General features: G+C 39.0%; 1 protein-coding gene across 1 annotated transcript in view; it reads right to left on the bottom strand.

Moving 5' to 3' along the window:
* The window catches only part of LOC137889938 (receptor tyrosine-protein kinase erbB-4-like), a 286,634-nt gene that overhangs the window by 12,846 nt on the left and 255,737 nt on the right, over positions 1-18,051 (bottom strand). The window contains exons 20-22 of the mRNA XM_068733985.1: positions 6,067-6,222; positions 4,166-4,241; positions 2,098-2,244 (exon numbers count right to left, since the gene is read on the bottom strand). Coding sequence (XP_068590086.1) covers positions 2,098-2,244; positions 4,166-4,241; positions 6,067-6,222 — 379 coding nt within the window. The remainder of the gene's footprint in view (positions 1-2,097; positions 2,245-4,165; positions 4,242-6,066; positions 6,223-18,051) is intronic.

Consider the following 18,051-nt stretch of genomic DNA (forward strand, 5'->3'; position numbering starts at 1 on the left):
GTGTCCACTTCTCCTTATACAGCCATGGTAGGAAGGAGGAAGGGGTGGATGGATGGGTCAACAAAACACAAGACTTTCACGCAGAGGGCCGGTGTTGTCAATGTTACATAACTTAACTCGTACGTAATGTAGCATCCTTAGCTACATTACAAAAGCACTTATTTGAACCAAAACCACACATTTTTCCTAAACCCAACCAAGTAGTTTTGTTGCCTGAACCAAGACAACTTGTTTCCTTCGAACACAAAATTTTGAAAAGACAGTGTATGTATGCAAGAATCAGAAATTGACACATGCAAAGCTGACACTAGATGGGTTTGTAGAGTGTCATAGTTTGAAGCATAGGGGCCAGCGACCAAGTTGCCATATTTGACGAGTTGGGAGTGAGAATGTGTTGCAGCTGAAATAACACAAATATTTAATTTCAAGTACATGTGGCTACAGTGTGGATTGTAATGATATTTAACATGAAAGGGTCTGATGAGTAAAATTTAGAACTATGAAGAAGACACCAACTACAGAACCTCCACCCTCTAGCTTAGATTAGTATTCCTCCAAATCCAACCCAACCTAACCACCCATTCCAACTTTGTCAAAGTATTGCAAGCATGTGAACATAAGATTACTGAAAACCAGTCATGCTATGTTTACTACTGATTTATAAAAATCGAGTTACAGGAATAGTAATAGCAAAACATGTATCTCTAGATCGCTTAAGATCACGTTAGATAAGAATGAGACTTATGATAACTTGTCATCAGACACTGATGATATAATCCCCACTTCTGAAGGTCTCAAAAGAGTTTTCAAGATATACAAGTTTATTATTTAATCCATAATGAACAATCACACATTTTTTTTAATGAAATTCTTTTGATTGTAATGATTTATTTCCAATCTAAAGATAAATACTGTTTCATCAAGAATGGCCATATGGCGTAATGTGCTCTTTTGCCAAGTTCTCTGTGAACACATGGGTATGATGCCAAAGCAATCATGTGATCTGGCCCTGAGTAAGGCCTGTCTAGGTACCCGGGGAAATAAGAGAAAGAGATCAAAAGACAGAGAGGTGTGGCTTTACACACACGTATACACATACAGCTATAAAAAATTGCATATGTCAAAAATATTATCTTGTATCTCGGTACCTAGTTTAACGCCAGTAAAGCTCCCGAACATCAGGAAGAGCATTTCCACAATACGCGCGCGATGCAACATGCGTCTGAGTATTTGGGTCAATGAGCTCTGTGCATGTATATTGGTCCAAAAAGAAAGGCAGATAACAGGCAGGTGACCGTGACCTCTTCCTGCTGTGGGAATGTATCTGCTTGCCAGGTTGGCTCAGGTTCAGGATGTCAGTAAGAGCCAAGGTGACAGTGAGGGTCAGAGGCTGCAGCTTGGAGACTACAGGACAAGGCCAGGGTAGCGCTGGCACCAAGCCTTTGTCCTGGTAGCAGTGGCCAGAGGTTACAACGCCACCTGTGACCCCAGTGCCTGACAGCATGACAGCACTGACCAACCAATGACGCCAACATGTTAATGGTAGGGGGTCAGAGCCAGGTAGAAAAAATAATTCCTACTGTAATTTATCTCCTACCAAAGTTATTTTTGAAGGATTTCCCACTACTGTTGCCATCAGAGAGGTTTTTCAACGCCATTAATATGGCAACACTGACAGTAGAAAAGATCAAATGTAAAATAATATTAGAGTAGCAATATTTCAGCTTTAAAAATGTCATCTTTGACACCAGCGAGACCCTCTTGTACAAAAAAGCTGTTGTGGAATTTTGAAAATAACTCAATCTCTCACTAAAACGCCCACACAGTCACTAACTAAAACTGTAAATCTATCTTTTTTTAACTTGTTTGAAGCAGTGGATAGAAACAAAAACTGGAAATCATGTGCAAGACACTGCTAGACAGAGGCGCTTCAATAAAAATCTTTTTGTAGCTTAAAATGTCAAATAATAGTTGAGAAGGCCAGAAAGATACTGACTTAAAATTATAATCTTTTGAGGCTCTGGTTTATGGTGGTGTTTTATTTGATTATGTCATGTTGTAAGGACTTTAAAGTATTATGCCCACCCATCTACTTACATTTGACCATGACCATGTAGACGTCGATGGTGCAAATGGGAGGCTGAGGAAGACGCTCTCCTTTCTCGAGCAGGTCTGGGATATCTCTGGTGGAAATCCCATCGTACGGCTTCCCTCCAAAGGTCATCACCTCCCACATGGTTACCCCTGAAAAGAAAAAGGAAGAAGGAAGAGAGACAGAAGAAGATATGATGTAAATAGAAGAGAACAAAAGAGGAGAGCTCAGTAACGTAGAGCAGGAAGAGAAAAGATTTTCACAGGGAAAAGGACAAGTGAAGAACAGAGAAGTAGAATCGAAAGGAGATGCAGTGAGGGAGTAGAAGGGTAAGAGAAAAGATTAAAGAGTTAAGAAGAAAGGGTTATAAAGCAAGAGCAGAGAAGAGACAAGTAACGAGATAGGAAGAGAAAGAAGTGAAATAGTTGAAAAGAGAAATGGGAGATAGACCAGAAAATGTAAAAAAGAAAAGTGAAGACAGAAAGAAAAAAAAGAAGTAAGAGGAAAAGCAAAGATGTGAGAGAGCAGAGGCGATCAGAGGGGATAGGATGAAGAGACAGGGGAGACAAAATGACAAAACAAAGGGGAAAGAAGAGAGGACAAGATAAGAGAACACAAGTCATCCGAGGACAGAAGATGAGTGGAGGAGAGCAACTAATCAGAGTCTTGAAAGTCATCAGTCAATCTGAACTTTCAGAACTCCTCAGCCTTAATCATGTAAGTGTTAATGAGCTAATGAGTGGTAAGCAGAGTGAATGCACACTATAAGATAGGACTATAATAGCCCCCGGTCATAGCGGAACACTAGGGACATGTGCACTAAACCGTACCGATACTTTTAATCAAACACACATTATTCTCTTTGATACGACCCATCTTGCTTTTTTTTTTAATCAGTGTGAAATGACTTTAAGAGTCATTGGTAACGTGAACCGGAATTTTTTTTATTTCAAATAAAGCAATACAAATCTCATAAGACTGAAGGATAATGGAGAAGGTTGGTCTCTAGATTTACAAAGATTTAAAGGAATAGATCATCCAGTTTGCATTTTACAGTGGTTGTGATTGACACATGTTCAAGCGGTTGAAGAGGTAGAACGAAATCAACACTCTTCACTTGATCATCAGCAGTGCTACAATGGCAAAACCCACTGTAGCTGCCTTAGATCTGTTAAGGACCTGCCTGTTAAGGAAGCAGACTGAAGTTTATTGTACATGTAATGCAAACCATATGCCTCACAAGATTAACTTGCATCCATAATCTACAGCATTCCTGATATTTTATTTTTAATATGTATTTACTTCTGCCTATTACTAATAAGTCTTGTGTTTGTCTTTGTGGTTTCTGTTGCAACCACTGTGCCTCGCCGTCTAGACGATTGGCAACCCTATCACTCAGTGGACCCTGGGGTTGCTAATCTCAGTGAAGGCTCTCCCTTGTTGTGACCCTACAGTGGTGGAATGAACTCCACGCTGAAGTCAGGAGAGCAGAGTTACTGCCCATCTTCTGCCGCAGGCTGAAAACCCACCTTTTCACACTTTGCTACATTCACACACATCACTTATTACATTGCATTTCCTTTAAAACTTCAGGAAAGTGAAGTCTATTTATCTATAGAAAACATTGAAGAATTGACTACATTCATAATGAAATAATATAATACAATAAATAATCTAAAAACTAATGTTAAATAACCATAACACACACAATTACAGCAACCATAATAATCAATGAATGACCTTATTAATAATTAAAGCAACTCTCATTAAGCTTGAGGACATTTTTGGCTATCCAGCATTTGACATCCATTTTAACACTGAACATAATATTATTTATTTATTTAGAAGGCATGCACTTACACAATTTTTATGTACATCAATCTCTTGCTCGTATAACGAAATTCACTCATTGCAAGTCACTTTGCATATAGGTTTCTTGAAAATAATGTATTTTAATGTCACGTTAAAAGGAAAATCACTGAAGAATAATTCAGAAATGCCTCTTCTATGAAAATATTCTGGCTCTAATGGTTCGTCTAACGTAGGTTACAAAAAAAAAGATTTGAAGCTTACCGTAACTCCAAACGTCACTCTGATGAGTAAACTTCCTGTAATGGATACACTCCAGTGCCATCCATTTGATGGGCATCTGCCAGGTAGAAGCACAGCATGTCAGTATGTAAACCATGTTTGAGAGAAGAGAGATATGAGAGAGTGAAGGAAAACCAGGTTTGATGAAACAGAAGACAACCATACACATGCACAGAAGCCAGCCTGCTCTCACAGATATACATGAAATGACCATGGCCTCTTAACTGCACTGGGGAAAAAATGACATTGCGGCACCACAGAAACAATGCCAATTGAAAGTCAATTAGGATTCTTTGTCATGGTGGACACACACATTTCCAGGTTCAACAGCAATAAGTTTTAATCAAAGTGTGTGTATGGAAGAGGTTAAGGTGGATGGAGGGGTCAAACATGGGACTTTCACCTAGGAGACTGGTGTCTATGTCCCAGGAGAACCCAAAAGTCAAAGTTTAAGTATTTTAAATTATGTAGATTACGTAAGTAAAGTTCGAAAGCCAAACCATAATCTTTTCTTTCCTCAACCTAACCATGTACTTTTGTTGCCTTAACCTAACAAAGAAGTAACACAAGAAAGCAGGATGAGCGTATGGAGCTTTTTCCCTGTCTTTATAATAGATGGTTACAAGATAACATGTTTTTTTTTCAATTTGAGAGCATGAATCATTGATTTCACTTTCATATTTTGTAATGCTTTCCCTCAAAACCCTGTCCTCACATCCAAATAGCTCTTCCTTGTACTTGGATTTGCTTTGCTTCTGCTGAAACTATATGCTCGCATGCAGGTATATGATAGCTTTCACAGACTTCCTGGGCTCTCGCTTCAGCCCTTCTCTTCACACTCAGGCTGCTTCAGTGCGGTAGTGAATCATCTGCTCTCAGATTTATTTTCTGCTCTTGGATTTTCTGTGCAACAACCCTGTCAAAATTCTCCAAACAACAGAATGCTAGGTGTAGTGTTGGACCAATGAAATGATCCTTGTCTTGTTGCGGGTGCGTTTATTAGAGCAACAATATTTTGAGTGCAATCATACAGTTTGAGCAGAAATCCAAGCGCGTGAATAAAGTTAGGAAGAAAGCTCACTAAGAGAGACGATATATACTGGAATTGTAATTCCTGATTCAATTTTGACCAGTTTGTTGCTGTAGTAAAAAGGTTTGCAGTTTTAATTCAAGTTAATCTTACCAAGTTGCTGGTGTACAATATATTATTGTAATAGTAAATATATACCTTGTGTATTTAGTTGTTACATTTTGTTTTACCATGAAAAATAAAGCAATGTTTAAGTCAAGCCTTAGCTGTACTGACTAAAACACAATATCAGATTGGTACTCAGTACTGGCAAAGCCCAGGTATCTGTATCAGTATTTGGACTGAAACAGCTAGATTGGTACATCCCTAGTGATATTGGGGTGTTTAAATATAATTAATTTGACAATAGTATTTTATTTGTTTAATACAAATACCAATTATCTAATACAAATACTATTCACATTGTCTAATTTAATTTTGAATTATTATTATTACCAACTGTTTCCATGGGAGTGTGTCTGTGTGTTTTTAATCAGCTTAGCCTCTGAATCAACTGAACTCTCTCTCTCTCATCCACCTTTCCAACTGTCTGAAAGCAAAAACGTATTTTCAAATATGTCAAACTATGTCTTTGAGCTTTTTCTAAATGTATCCATGAATAAAAATACAGCATTTTTCCCCACTTAAAACAGTTGTAAGTATTTCAGAGGCTCATTATACCGTCCATAGTCTTGCACAGTACAGTCTGGGGTGTAAGATGTCAAATGTAGACATACAGGTTTTTTTATTTTATTTGTTGAATTATTTGTCTGACAGTGTAAATAACGTGTCACAAAGTAATGACAGCATTTACCTTTCCTCCATCAGCATTATACTCCTTCTCATTAACATCCAACAGCCGCGCCAGACCGAAGTCGGTGATCTTGACGTGGTTGGGAGATTTAACCAGGACATTTCGGGCTGCCAGATCCCTGTGGACCAGCCTACGCTCCTCCAGATACATCATCCCCTGTAACGCACACACACAGCAATTATTTTATATTGAGTTAATTTAGACAAAATACACCTATCTGCAGGCATGAGTATGCACTGGTATGCAAAAACCACACACATGCAAGTCTGGCTCCTGTTCAACATCACCATCTGTCTTCATCATCATTGTCACTTCCATCATCAAGACCCCATTAGAATTTCTATAATTATTTGTGTCGTCACCATTATCACCACATTGGTATTTTTATAGTTTTAATTTCCAATTAATCAACAACTAGAATGTGGAAAAGTCCTCGGTATTGCCAAATGCTTGACAATGCAATAAAAGCAGCACAACCCAGAGGCAATAATAATAATAATAATAATAATTAAAAAAAACCTATAGGAGAGAGAAGCATGTTGGAGGTAAACATTTCATTCAATACATTTACTGGACAATTAGAGACCACATCTTTACACTTTATTCCTGTTTATATCTAATTGGTACTGATTATCTGCCTCAAACAAAGGCAAAGACAATAGTCGGACATTTTTAGATGTTCCGACCAAGTTTCCATTTGATAAAACTACACAATTCATTCTTAGGGGATCTTCAGGGGAGAGTAGTAGGGGAGAGTATATATCCCCCTCAAATCTACTTGGAGCACACACTTGGGACAGATATAGTTGCCAATAAGAGGGGTCGTTACTAATCTTTTCTTGGAAAATGTTAAAATAAAATGTACTTATGAAAAAAGTGTGTTCTATTTGCAGTGTCAATCTGTCTGTCAACCTTGTGTCAGCAGATAGAAAAGTTCAGTCTGACAAAAATGGCAATAATATCCTCAAGCTACAAAAGAACAGCTCTGTATAATTGCGTAACAGCTGTTGCTGCATCTTGTGCTCCACATCTAGAGTACACTGCCGATTGTGCGTCAATGCAAGTGTGGACCTGAGGAGAAAGAAAGATGGGACCTGAAGGCAAAGAGAGATGAGGAAAAAAAACGTTCAACTTTCAAATTGGACGAGCAATAACAGAAGCCACTTTGTTTGAAGTGGCAAGAGCACAGAAAAACATGGCCTTATTTGAAACTATAACAAATTGGATTTAGCTGGAGTGGCTGGAATGAAAGGAGGAGTGGATGGAGGAGGCGAGAGGAGGAAGGGTGGGTAGAGGTGGGGTTGAGTGGCGACAGCCTAAGAGGTGAGATTACATTGGTAAGGCTATAATCACACTGCCTCATTTGGCTCCCTCCCAGGAGAGAACATGTGGTTAGAGCACACACCTGTGCATTTACACACAAACCCGCACGTACATGCAGACGTGCAACTCGAATGGAGATACACCTGCATATGTAAATGAGTGTGTATGTGTGTGCATGAGTGTGTGTGCACGCGTGTGCGTGTGTGTGTGTGATGGTTAGGGTGGAAAAAACTTGACAGAGGAAGTGAAAAAAGAGCATACATATTGAGCTGGTAGAAAAGAAAAAAGGCAAAAAAAGAAAGTTCAGTCATGACACGACCTAAATTAAATAATGAAATATTTTCTTACACACACACACACACACACACACACACACACACACACACACACACACACACACACACACACACACAGTAAAATTGAATACAAGCAAAGTGTGTGTTGTTGACTTTTTCTCACTGGATGTTTGTGCCCTACATTACATCCAGTGATCCCTTATATTCACACACAAAAGGCACAGATGTACCCCCTACTTTATAAAAGTATAATCTATTGACAGGATTCAATTCATTATAGAATTACTTCCATAATTCCACAATTTCATTGCAATTTACTTTACCTATAAGGACTCAGAGTCAACAAGTCAATAGAGCCTTTACTGTAGATTTGAGTGTGCAAAAATAATATGCTACTCTGTTTTAATGTTGGAAACTGTGAAAATGTATCATAGGATGCTGTGGAATTGAGATATTTAATTTATACACCTGAATGTGCCTCACCCTTAATTTAAATATGTCCATACAAGAGTTAAGACATCTCAGAAAGTTATCCAGATTTACTTGAAAGGGATTCTGTCCTAGTTCTAAGTTAAAACAAACCCTGTCGCTCCTATGCTGCTTACTGAAGAAGGTGTAAGATAGCAACCAAATAAATAAATAAATGTAATAATATTATTATTATTATTATTATTACCCAAATAGTCCAGTAGAGTCCTTCTGTGCTTATAGAACTAGGATTACAATATCGTAACCTTTGTTTCATCAGTTCTTCAGAAAATGTCACGACATTGACAGATTCATAGATAAAGTGAGGAAGCTTAATTAAAGGTGAGGACTTCTTTGTTTTTTTTTTTGTTATGAATCTTGTCTTCTGTATGCCTTTGTATTAGTTTAATACTAACCAAACTGTTCCATTTAGAGCAATGATATAAGTGATTAGAGAGGGGCAGTGGCAGATCCCTTGACGCTTCAAACCACCAATGGTTTGTGGGATCAGGAAACATGGGGAAGTGCACAGCCCTCTCTCACTGATAGCATACTGTATGATCGCCATTTACTGCAGTTTATGTTTGCTTGTAGGAATATTATCACTGGCCTCAAGCTCAATAAGCTCTTGTGTGCCAAATGTTAGCTGCGAACCATTGTTGCCAAGTTGGACATATGTTAAACTGATACTAAATTTATGAACTTCTGGCAGCTTCATTTAAATGACTAATAAAAAATATATGTTCCAACAACAAGTGGGTGTTTGATTGCCAAAACATTTGGTGATAAATGTACAGTATGACTTGTGCAAATATATGTAGCAAATTCATATTCAGATTGGTTTATGACCTCTACTGCTAAATACTTTTTGGGCAGCTGATTTTTAATCCACTCACCTATTTTTGATGTTATGAGTGGCCGTTAAAAGTCGTTATCGTTAAAAAACTGCCCCACGACTTTGTGAAAGTGAAACTTCATTTTGTGGACAGACAAACCACCTTTTGGTTTAAGCAACAAAAACTACTTTAATAAAAACATTGTGGTTTTGGTTAGAATAAATACGCTCATTAGTTAACTCACGTAACTTGGCGCTAGTGATGTACGTACATTACGTAACAAAAGTACAGTAAGTGCTGAGTCGCCTTTTAGTTTCACGCGGGACATGAGCAGCAGTCTCTCGGGAAGAGTCCTATAGCCCACGACCACAACCCCATGTGGACCCAGACTTTCCCCTTTGCTCGTGTTATTACTAATTATTACGGCCACTAGCAGGGCCGGACTGGGGGAAAAAAGTGGCCTGGGAGTTACTGTCAGACCGGCCCACTCAATGCATCGCACGTATTGACCAGTTTCAGCTCCACCTTTAAAGGATTTACGCTTTGGTGCCGGTGCCATGCTGCCGGCTCGCGCTCAAAAACGGCTTCGTCTGCGAGCGAGTGACACAAGTGAGTAGGCTAGAGTGATTAACACCTAAAACAAAGTTAGACTGATGGAAGAGATTAGATGAGTAAAGAAGATGGAAACCATGAGTGTGAATACAGATTGCGAGGAGTAGCATAAATGTCAGTCAGTGATTAATGACTTTAGATACTAGAGTAAATTTAACGTGTTCTGTGAACCATAGAATATAGTCGGGGCCGGCGATATCAGAGGGAGGGCCGGTTGGTGATGAAGGTGGGCCGGTATTGGACCAGCCCAACCCCGTCAGCCTACCGGGGATTTCCCCGGTATCCCCTATGTCCAGCCCACCCCTGGCCACCAGAGATTGACATTATTTTGTATCCAAAGCGGTGATCGACCATGTGAACTCATGACAACAGCCTTCTGTACCTACTAGTAGTTGTAGCAGGCCACTGCTAACTCACATTTGTGAAGCTGATATCCGCTGATTACCATTCAATCGGCTGATAATATTCAAAGCGGGTGATCTCCTGAGAAAATAGGTGACACCAATATTGTTGGCAGTAACAATGGTGTTGGTTGTGCTGCAGTGTGACCTTATATTTACAGTTTAGCGAGAATACATTTTGGGAAAAGAAACACTAATGTAGACAAAGAGGACGATGATCAGCATCAAAACACACTGAGTGATGACGTGTGATTTTCATTCGTCTCTGTGTGTTTTTCCTCATGCGTTGCTCAGTGTAATACACAGAAAGTGTAGAACTGAAAAGGATAAAGGTTTGTTTCTGAGTTCATTGCCAACAGTTTCCAAATCATCAGAGTCTATGTGTGCGTGTATGTCATGGTATACATTGCCAGGTTTCTGACAGATTCTTATTTGTACATAAATCGCACTCGGTAATCTCCTCAATTTTCGAGACAATTAAGCAGAGGAGGGAGAATAGATGGCTTGGCAACCCGTGAATTTTAATTTGCCAGCACAATGAGATTGAGAGGGGGAGGTGATGGAAGTGTGCAGAGTGGGAAGTGGCTGCAGACGTGCGTGAGGAACAAACTTTTTTTTTCTTTTTCTACTCGGTTGCTCTCATTTACTGCCCTCCCATGTGGACATGATGAGAACAACTCACTGCCAGACATTTGTAATTGTAGCAAGCCTCGATGCGACAGCCAGGGAGATGGCAGTTGTGGAAGTTGTATTTCAGGTAAGCCTGCCACCAGAGAAAATCCACGGGCTTCAGACAGACTCTGTTATGATCGCACCTCCAGACACAGGCTGCTTTTCAATCAGTAGGGATCAGGCCCATGCCCTAAACCCTGCACACGGCGATTTTACATAGGAAAGCAAGCCAAGGGAAGAAGCAGTTTTTCTACATTTCACAGTCACATGAACATAATATTTATTTTGTTTTTGTGTTACTTTTGCATCTAGCTACAAAAAAAAGCGTTCCATGTAACCTTTAACAACTCTGCATGACAATCTTTGCTATCCATGTTTCAGATTACAGAGTTCTTTTAAATGTAAAGAATGCAAGCAGAGTCATTCTGAAGTGGAAATAGTGGTGAAGGAAATCCGATTCGAACAAAAATAATGGAAGATGAAAAGGGCCCAAGCTACAGGTCCGTGTGCTGGATGCTTTACCACTCTCTCACCAGTCAGGGAAATTATGACTGTCCCGGAAAATATTCTGACCTCCCGTCATGGTTATTTATGCTCATTTTAAAGAGTCATGTGAACAAAACCCGACTGGGATTGTCCTCAGATGTGTTTTGTGAAGACAGATTTGGGGCTGGTGGCAAAGGGCTGGAGATTAAATCAATAGGAGAATAGCAAGAAGAGGTGGTGCCCACTTTTCACCGACTAGCACTTCCCAATGTTGTTTATTCTAGCAAGATAGATGCACACACACAGTCGCACACAGAGGAAGCTGTCAACACACACAGTCAGCACACACACACATACAGGAATCTATAATCAAGTGATTCATTCTTATTCAATATTATTCATGAGGAAACACTTCTAATGAGATTGAACATCCTATAGAGGCTCTTTAAGCCTCTTGTGTGTCCGCCTCCTGTGTTGGTGTTGGAATGACGTCATTTACTGTGGATTTGTCCCCATAGTGACGCAAGAGGAATTTATTCCTTGCTCTCACAGCTCTCACTTTAACTTTTTTTTTTTTACCATTATTTTTAACCAATTACAGGTAATTAGTTTGACGTATCTATTTAATATGGCTTCAGCACTATTTGATGTCATTCATTTTGATTATTTATAATACATTATGGGGCCTCTTAACTGTTTTGCAGGTATACATTGGCCCTTGAACGATATGGTTTAAGCACCTACAAGTGCCCCCTCAGAAGGCTGGTCTCAAAGTAATATGCAATTCTACAATAAATTACCAAAAGCTACACCAAATCACAGTGAAATGTACTTTTATTTTTACTTAAAGGATGTCAGTTGTTGTGAGACACAGTGCATCTCTTTTTTTAAGTGCTCAACACCAGACTCTGTACAAAATTGTAATTACTATGAATGAGAGTAATTTTATTCTGAACACTGAAAGAGAGCATGACTCATCTGTGCTGATTATGTCTTTATAGTAAAGCCTCTTTGACTCATTTTAACTGGGATGCCAGTATTTCTAGAGGGTACAGGATGTTTAGTGACTGTCTATTTTGTGATATTCACATTGTGAATAATGTCGCAGGTTTATTGGAGGTTCGTGACACCAGTAGCATCTGCTTGACGTTGCGCATGTTTAATGTATGGTTTGGATATAAAAAGATCACAGTGGGCATGGGAGAAGGTGATTCACTGTTTAAGGGATGAGGTGAAACGAATTGGACCAATGTGGAGGAGGAACTGAGGGGGGAAGGGGGTTGACGATAACACAATACTGATGAAAGCAGTAGGCTTTCATTTCATTTTGAGCTCCCATGTCAGAAAGAATTTAGAAAACGACATTAGGGGGCCCTTGAATTTGATCAATTTGTCTGTCCTCAAACTGTGTTAGCAGTGTATGAGGGGAACCCTTGTCTATATACATTTATTCTCTCTGATGAATGCCTAATGCAGAATCCACTGCCGTACCTACAGTGGAAAAGAGGGTTTGTCTCCCTTATATGAACAAACACTCTCATGAGTGTAATAGAAGAGGCACAGTATGCAATCATCACTTTTATTTAATAATAAGATGGCAAAACAAGTATTGTGCTGATTAAAAAAAAAGGATGAACAGATATGGATCCAATGTCAAAAAGTGTCTGCAACATTTAAAGTGATTTTCAGCCACTGGTGTAGCATTGTCTGTTATGATGGAAGCACAACAGTCCTTATCTTTACTCGTGTCCGTAGTCAAATTATTTGTGGCCTCGGACACCAAAATCAGAATACTGTGTGAAATGAAATATTTGCTACAATTTCTCTTAACCTCCTGAAAAGGAAGAATTGCTCTATGCACACATAGCAAATATGATGGGTTGTTCAAGCAAATGTGTGTAAAATTATCTCTCTCTCACACACACACACACACACACACACACACACACACACACATATATAAACTTTGTATATGAAGGACCCTAACCTTAACCATCGGAACTACATGCCAAACTCCAACCTCTACTCTAAGTTTAATTATAATCTGAACATAAAAACCAAGTCTTAATCCTCAGGTGAGAAGTGAGGACCAGCCAAAATGTCCTCACTCTGAAAGTCTAAAATTAAAATTGGTCATCACAAAGACAGAAAAACAAGTGTGTGCGCACACACACACACACACACACACACACACACACACACACACACACACACACACACAGAAGCACATTAGCGTGCCCAGACAATCCTCAATTGTGCGTAAAGCATTTATGGATGCCTTGGAGCCAGCAAGCTGGTCTGAATTGTCTTGTAGAATGAAGTCTCTCTTCCCTCTCTATCGCTGCTGTCTTCGGTTCAGCATTAATAAAAAGGGTTAGAGAAACAATGTAAATGCCAGTTGAAGTCAAGTTATGGTCTCTACTCACTCAATGACCTACTATATTAATTTTCTGACCTGTGCTCTGATGGAAGCAGGGATATATGCTGAAATAATGAATTAGATTAATTTGTATATGCACAGAAAAAAAGGATCCATTAAATCTTAAAGCTATAGGAAGCGCTTGGTGTTAAGTCCTAAAGGGATACAACAAACACGCGCATGCAATCTTGTGAAAATAACAATTAGTACAAAACCAACCAATCCTTACATTATTTAATGAGAGATTGCAATTTTGTCCAATTCCCACAATATTTAAAAATGTATGAATGCCAAATGCCACATTTTACTGGGAGTAATTATTCTGGGAGCAAACATGATACATTAACATTATACAACAGCCAATACTCAGGTAATTATTTTGGATAAAATGCAGCTCAAATTTGTTTCATATCCCTCATAATGAGGTCTCTTGAAATGTCATTTCATTATATGCGCTAAGTATGAAAAAAACTAAAACAAGTATAATTCATCCAAACCAGCTCAAGCAATTCAATAAAAAGGCATTGGCATTTATACGAAGAAAAAAAAGAGAAAAAAACATAGATCAAGCATAGTGACCTTTATCTCAACCTTTTTCAAATGTTCTCTCCAATTACTAAAATCTCTCAGGAACAACCTCCCCAACTGATACTGGCTAATACTGTATCTTTAGTGTTATACAGTATGTCATCATTTTATTCAATCGGGTAGTCAAGTGTATAATTATGTTTTGTGGAATTGAAAAGGCTTATGACTTTATAAAAACATTATTTGAGCTCATTGGGCTGAATACATTTTTTATAAAGTCTCATGGGATTTTTACAGAGAATAACAGCGTATACTATCCTGCACTTGTAAACTAAGCCCATTAGAAAAATGCAGGTTAAAATCAATGACAGTCAATTGTTTACTGTGAAGTTAGCCTTCAATGTGCATTATCACACCCTGAAAACATCATGAGAAGAAAAGCTACTCTTATAACCTCGTTCACTGTCATTATACCTCAGCTTGCCAATGTCTTCCCTACGTCCCACACCACTATTAGCATAGGGCCTTAAACATACACACATCAGTGATTGACAGCTCACATGACTGATAGATCCGACCCCTTCCCAGTCAGATGCATAGTAACGTCTGTGACTGCAGAATTTGTTTTAGTTTTTTTAATTCCCTCTCTTTGATTTGTGGTTGAAAGATTAGTTTGGGAAAAACATAGTGTGTGTGCAAATCTATTGCTCTTTGTTGGAATTTCTTTTGGACTTCTTTGAAGTCAGGTCAGGCATCAGGTTCACTAGCAGATCCTGCTCACGGACAATTCAACAGGGTTGACGTTTGGCAGCATAGAAGCTTGAAACAAGATCCTCTGGTTAAAACAAAAGACTAACTACGGCTGATAACTCTGCCATGCCCTTCCACTGGAATTACAAGTAAATTCACAGCAAAGCCTAGTTTGAATTCAATATTGCAGAGGCTGTTACCATCGTTTAGAGGGCACAGAAGACGGGGGGGGATGGATGCTGCTACGATCCTGGAATAATCATGAAAATGATTTGTTAAAAAATATGAAATGACATGAGGTGCTAGAAGACGTTATTTTATTTCACAACATTGATATTCTAGATTAGAGATAAGGAAATGATTCTGAGGGAGAAAGGGAGTTGTGTTTTTGCTGAAGAGCTGTCAAGCAGCCATCACTCTAAATGGGATTCAACCTCTTTCCTGTAACTGTCACTGTGGCAGCTGAGCAGGCGATGACCCCTCTTGGCCATGGCAGTTGATTTTTAAGTTAACAATTCTGCAGTCATAGAATTCATATTGTCTGCTTCCAGTGGAATAGTCAGTTCAGCTCATGAATGTGATTAGATGGTTCAGCTGTGTATTTTTACTTGTGTAAGAAATCCTCACAAGTATTTTATCCAAACCTCTAACAATTACTTTGCTAATACAATACATATTATCTCAAGTCTATTAGCCAGTTCTGGCACATCTTTCAGAGCTTTGAAGAGAGGACATTTCTTCTCTGTTGTACACATTAAGAATTCAAATTTTTGTTTTGAATAAGTACAAATAATGAAACACATTTTTTCACCTTGCCTCTCAGGGCCTCCGTACATAAGGGATTGTTTTAATGAAAAGAGATAAAGAAAAACAAAACCCGGCAATAAATGAGAGGAAAACTTTTACTTGAAAATAAACGTTTAGGCTAGAGTTTTGAAGCCCTTCATCCAGCTATAGCTCTTATGAATGAATGTATGAAGAAGAATATCCTTTGACCTCACCACCCATAGAAGGAGAGACCGAGTGAAATGCTCAGGCAGAGAGAGACATAAAGAACAATGGCACAGCAATACAAATAAAAGCAGCTGCTTTAGGTGAGAATGTTATGTAAAATGTAGCTTTTATGTTTGCGTCACACTTTTTGGCTTCACAAAGGAATATCCAACATCTAAAGAATTCATAGTAATGGTTCTATAATGCTCATGGATGCCAGTTATGGTCCTAGAAGGAGTAGAAAGCTAAATACACTCATGTCAGCTGAAACTGAAATTTGCATAGTATGAACACATAGAAGAAGTTAACAAGCACTTGTTTGCATCTACATATGTTTGGCTTCAAGGGAATTAGAATGCTGTTTGGATTACTTTCCTTTACTAAAAGGGGGATAAGAGGAAACAATGATAGCAAACTGTCTGTGTGCTTTAGGGATATACAGATTTAATATTGTTTCAGCTGACAATTAGATTTGTCTAATTTCAGATTTGATTTTAGAGGAAACGGTGCATAGTTACAAAATAATTTCACTTCAGGTTAATAGCAGACCACCTCAAGGTGTCACTCAGAGAGAACCAGGACATTCTGATGTAGCATTTAAACAGTTTGGGTGAAAAAAAATGTAATGAGCAAAATTCAGATGAAACAAAATGAATTCTCATGAATTCTTCAAAATAATGTTTTCCAGTGAAAGTTGGACTCACCAAAGACACCTTAAAGTGTGCGCATTTCTATCTTTTTTTTAGTTTCACACTATGGAAGTGTGTCATTGTCTGTGTGTACAGTATGTATGGTGTATAAGGTAGGGTCATAGACGCTGGCAGAGGGATGCCAGCATATCATTAACATCTATGATCTGATGGGGACGTCAAGGCTTTAGGTGAGGTTGGGAAAAGGGTAGGACGTGCTGAATAAGGACACAGAGCAACAAAAGAGCAGGTATACATATGGTGGGGGCAAAGAATTACAAACACTCAGCAGAAACATCCATCTCTCTTATTGTAGATTGAATCATCTCATACTTTTTTTCTTCCTGTTGCTGTCTCTGCAAGGGCATCAGTTCATTAAATTCTAAGTGAAGTCCCCGCATCAAAAAGCCGCCAGAGCCATTTTCTCTTTCACATCACAAAAAGATGCAGGATGTGGAGCAGCTGATTCAAAGGCCATACACAGCAACAAACAATACATACATTCCTCCCAGTCTCAATTACATGTAGGGGGGCTTGTGTTCATGGCAATGCAAACACAACTCCATGCATATCACTTCGGTATAATATGTACACTTTTACCAAGTACTTTAAACTCTCCAGGTTGACAAAATACTTTCATATGGTCAATGTGATAAATTAAGAGATATAGGTTACAAAGCATCTGCTTAAAGGTATCATTGGCCTGAATTTTCCACTGATGTGATTTCAATTTTAGATAATGCTTGATTTTTGCTCTCTATTATAATAATAAAACACTACACAGCCTGGACTTAGTTGAGTAATAAGGTTTGGAGGGTTATCTCAATAAATTGTAAAACATCCTTTATTTTGCTGCCGCTCTCTTTTGGTGTATCTCCCTTTCTTGCTCTCACACGCGTTTCTATACTGCAATATGTCCACTGGATGGCTATTTGTACTCCAGTCATGCCATCCGTCTGTGTGCTTGTCCCTCTCTGTCTCATAGATATAAGTTATGGGCCACATTGCACAGTGTTGCACACTTGGTCATCAATGACCCACATAGAACCTTGCTACGAGATGGCAGTGACCGCCAATTCCTGAGGGAAACACACAAAACACAAACATGGGCCGAATGCAAGTTAACAATACAAACACATCAAATGATTGTTGCTAAGTGATGGATGGCTGATAGTACTGTAATGTGGAGACAAAACACAGAGAGTGAGAGCATAAAGGAACACATAAAGGTGTTACTCAGTGTGTATGTGTGACCCAGACCGGGGCGATTCAGCCTGGTTTCCTATCACTTCACCACTACTGCCACCCTGCCAGCATGCCTGTGCGCCAGGCCCCCACAGGCACCTTTGGGTTCAGGTGGCAGATTCATAACACACGCCAACAACATGACCTTGTCCTGGAAGGGCCCATTCAAGCCCAGTGATGAGGGGAAACAGGGGCCAATGGGGTGAGTAGGAGTAGAGGCAGAATGAGACACCAGATGGATATGTTAATGTACTTGGCAATGGTGTA

Source organism: Cebidichthys violaceus, unplaced genomic scaffold (assembly GCF_023349555.1).
Source record: "Cebidichthys violaceus isolate CVI_PGR_0920_01 unplaced genomic scaffold, fCebVio1.0.p SCAF_11, whole genome shotgun sequence".
Lineage (NCBI taxonomy): Eukaryota > Metazoa > Chordata > Actinopteri > Perciformes > Stichaeidae > Cebidichthys > Cebidichthys violaceus.